Here is a 3,159-nt window from a genome sequence, read left to right as displayed (position 1 = left end):
TAGCACTTCAATGTAATTTTCTTTCATCATGGTTACGGTTAATACTCTAGACGCATTGAAATACATTGTCAAGAAAAAATAATTATATTTATATAAAAAAAAATTCTAGATGTTCCTTGGCTCTTAAATCATACACTTTAATTTGTACGTGCATGATTCTTGATGCTTTTATTAGTACACAAATGGTTTTATTGATTCTAGCTAACAAGCATTCCTTTATGTAACTAGCAAACTTTATATCTAATTTAATACTCTTCTTTTTGTGAGTTACCTATAACTAGAAATGAGCAGTCATATCATATGAATCAACTAAGATATCCCGAGTTGTTAAACTGGAAATCTTGGCTATGATCTTGTGGATCAACAAATGGAGAATTGGTAGCTGAGGAAGCGGTTATTCCTGACACGTTTGAGTCATGATCATGATGCTGGAAATAGTTGCCACATTCAGTCAAATAGTTTGATCCGGACGTCGCGGGTGAGATAAATGAAGGCGAATATCTTTGCAAAACATTGTAATCGATTTCATGTTGGTAGCTTTCAATGTACCCGAATGATGTTGAAGGGAAGGAAAATGAACATGGAACCGATGAATCCAAATTTGAGGTGGTAACGTGGTTTGGTAGTAACAACAATTGGTGGTTGTTTTGTTCGGTATGGTCAAGTTTTTCAGGTGAATGTGGCGGTGCAACTGGTGGTGTAGCGGTGGGGTTGCAAGTGTGTTGCCCTTTGTAAGTGATCTCAAACACTGTAGGGTCCTCGTTTGTTCTCTGCACTTGTTTTTTTGCCATGCAGTGATGGACGTAGCGGTATGTGCATCTATAATAGCTTCTGCAATATTAACAAAAATTGTTAACAATGTATAATTTTTTAATTTCGTGGGTCACATAATATAGGCTCGTATGATCTCCGATCAACTCTGCACACTAAGCCTACTATATCATATGAGTTGTATAATACGACGAAAAATGGTCATATATGGAACATAAACCATATAGACGCCAATTACCTAGGAAATTTAGAACCCAAAATGTCTTTTTGTCCGTACTTTCTCCAACTACAGATGTCATCATGGTTTCCCTCCAAACCATTCACCGTTGAGATTTTAATTTGGTTTGGCCATGTTGGCAATATTTCCTTCCTGTAACATCAATCAAGAAAAAAGATTAAAGGCTTTGTGCTACATATAATGCATGAAGGTACGAGTGCACTAATCGATAATAAAGATTGACAAATATATACCTCTTCTTAGATACAAGCTTATCGTCTTGTAAATTATCGAATGGTTGATTGAAACCCTGGCTTCGTGGGCATTCGTCAATGGAAACCGATGATTCAGATTGGTTGTGCAATGCTGGTGCTAGTGATGGTGTTTGACCACCAGAATCGCCACCGTTGACCATCAACATAGCTCTGTCATATGATGATATGATTTCTTGTATCAAAACTTGTTTTGTTTGAGAGGAAGGTTCTAAGCTCAAAAGGGACTTTAGATGCATGGCTAACTCCTTCCCTTGTGTTAACTCATTGATAATACAAGCACTAGTGTCCATATGTTTATTGTGTACTAGTTGTCTAGTTCAAATGGGCTTAAAATTGAACATTGAAAGAGAGAGGATGGTGAGGCTAAAAAATGAGAGATGATTTTAAGTATTTGAATTTGAGGTGATGTTGAAGTTTGACCGGAGAAACCGTGTCATGTGTTTTCTTTCTTCACAATTGGACTCATTGTAGCCGCTTTTGCTACATATGACCAATTCAAATCTTACTAATTTACTTATTCAGCCCTTTAACTTTGAAAATTTTATAAAATAACACTTATGGTTTTGACCCATGCGTAATCTCATTTATAGGTCTAGTTAAATGTTCAAACTTCAACCCAAGCCCTTAAAAGTGATTATCTTAGGGGGTGTTTGGTACAGAGAATGGAAATGGAGAGAAAATAGAAATGGAAATGGAATTGTAGAGAAAGAGAATTGGTATGGAGAATGAGAATCATTTCTCTTGTTTGGTACACGAGAAAATAAACAGAGAACTCTACCATACCCAACCCCACCTCCACCCAACCTGACACCACTCACCACCGCAGCCCCACCACCACCAGCACCACCACCACAGCACCACCACCACCACCAGCCCCACCACCACAGCCCCACACCACCAGCACCACCACCACAGCCCTTTCTTCAACCACAGCCCACCACCACCGGCTGCCGCCACCAAACCCCCTTCTTCAACCACAGTACACAAGAAATTAAAAAGATTCAAATTTTTGGAACATAAGATATAGAAAAGGGAGGCTCAGATCTGTCATCACTGCCTCTTTGGAGATTTTGTGGTGGTGGTTGTGGTGGCGATGATGATGATGATAATCAGAAGCCACCTGCAACCACCGCCGATTTCCACCACCACTGTCACCCACCTGCGACCACAATCACCCGACCATCTGAAAACCCTAACCTACCACGAACCACCACTTGAAACCCTAATCTCCGTTCACCTGTACCACCTGCAACCTACAACAGGTTACCATCTCTGTGTTCACCACTGCGAACGGCGGAGACGGGGTGGTGGTTGCAGACTTGGAGACGAGGTGGCGGTTGCAGACTTGGAGACGAGGTGGCGGCCGGAGACGGGGTGGTGGCCGGAGACGAGGTGGTGACATGCTATGAGGAGGCTGCTGAGAAATGGATTTCTCTTTGTTTTAAAGAGAAATGGAATTCTCTAGTTTTAGAGAAATAGAAAGAGAAATAGAAATGAAAAGTGGAAAACAAACAAAAGAAATATTTCTAATTCCATTTCTCCCCAATCAAATCCCTCTACCAAACACCCCCTTAGTGTTTGTGTAATTAGATTGTGCTCATGAGTTATGACTACCATTTTTATTTTTATTTTGAACAGCTAAATTTTATTGCACATAAAAACGCCACTAAAAAAAAAAGACAACCTAGATCGGTTCCCAAAATACATATTTACATATGCATAATTACATATGATTCATAAACCTACGATGCCAACAAACATATTTAAACATTCTATCGACCTTGGCCGTATTTTATTTACTATTTATCCTTGGTTAGATATAAATTTTATATCTAGTAATCACTTTCAAAACCTTATCAAATCTTAGTATTTTTTTCTACAAACAATGAGTAAAAT

The 3,159-nt window shown here is 39.0% G+C and overlaps 1 protein-coding gene across 1 annotated transcript; it reads right to left on the bottom strand.

Annotated features, from left to right (window-relative positions):
- Window positions 1-244: 244 nt before the first annotated feature.
- On the bottom strand, window positions 245-1,680 carry LOC143627213 (putative WRKY transcription factor 41). Its single transcript, XM_077097091.1, has 3 exons — window positions 1,243-1,680; window positions 1,010-1,141; window positions 245-831 (listed from the first exon to the last, which is right to left on the bottom strand). Exons 1-3 carry the CDS (start codon window positions 1,551-1,553, stop codon window positions 306-308), a joined length of 969 nt encoding a protein of 322 aa, XP_076953206.1. The 5' UTR covers window positions 1,554-1,680; the 3' UTR covers window positions 245-305.
- Between the last annotated feature and the right edge of the window lie 1,479 nt (window positions 1,681-3,159).

This window comes from Bidens hawaiensis, unplaced genomic scaffold (assembly GCF_021521415.1).
Source record: "Bidens hawaiensis isolate Kalapana, Puna unplaced genomic scaffold, B.hawaiensis_p1.1 tig00004618_1, whole genome shotgun sequence".
In the NCBI taxonomy this organism is placed as follows: Eukaryota; Viridiplantae; Streptophyta; class Magnoliopsida; order Asterales; family Asteraceae; genus Bidens; species Bidens hawaiensis.
Note: the sequence above shows the minus strand (reverse complement) of the source record. Positions and strands in the feature narration are given on the sequence as shown.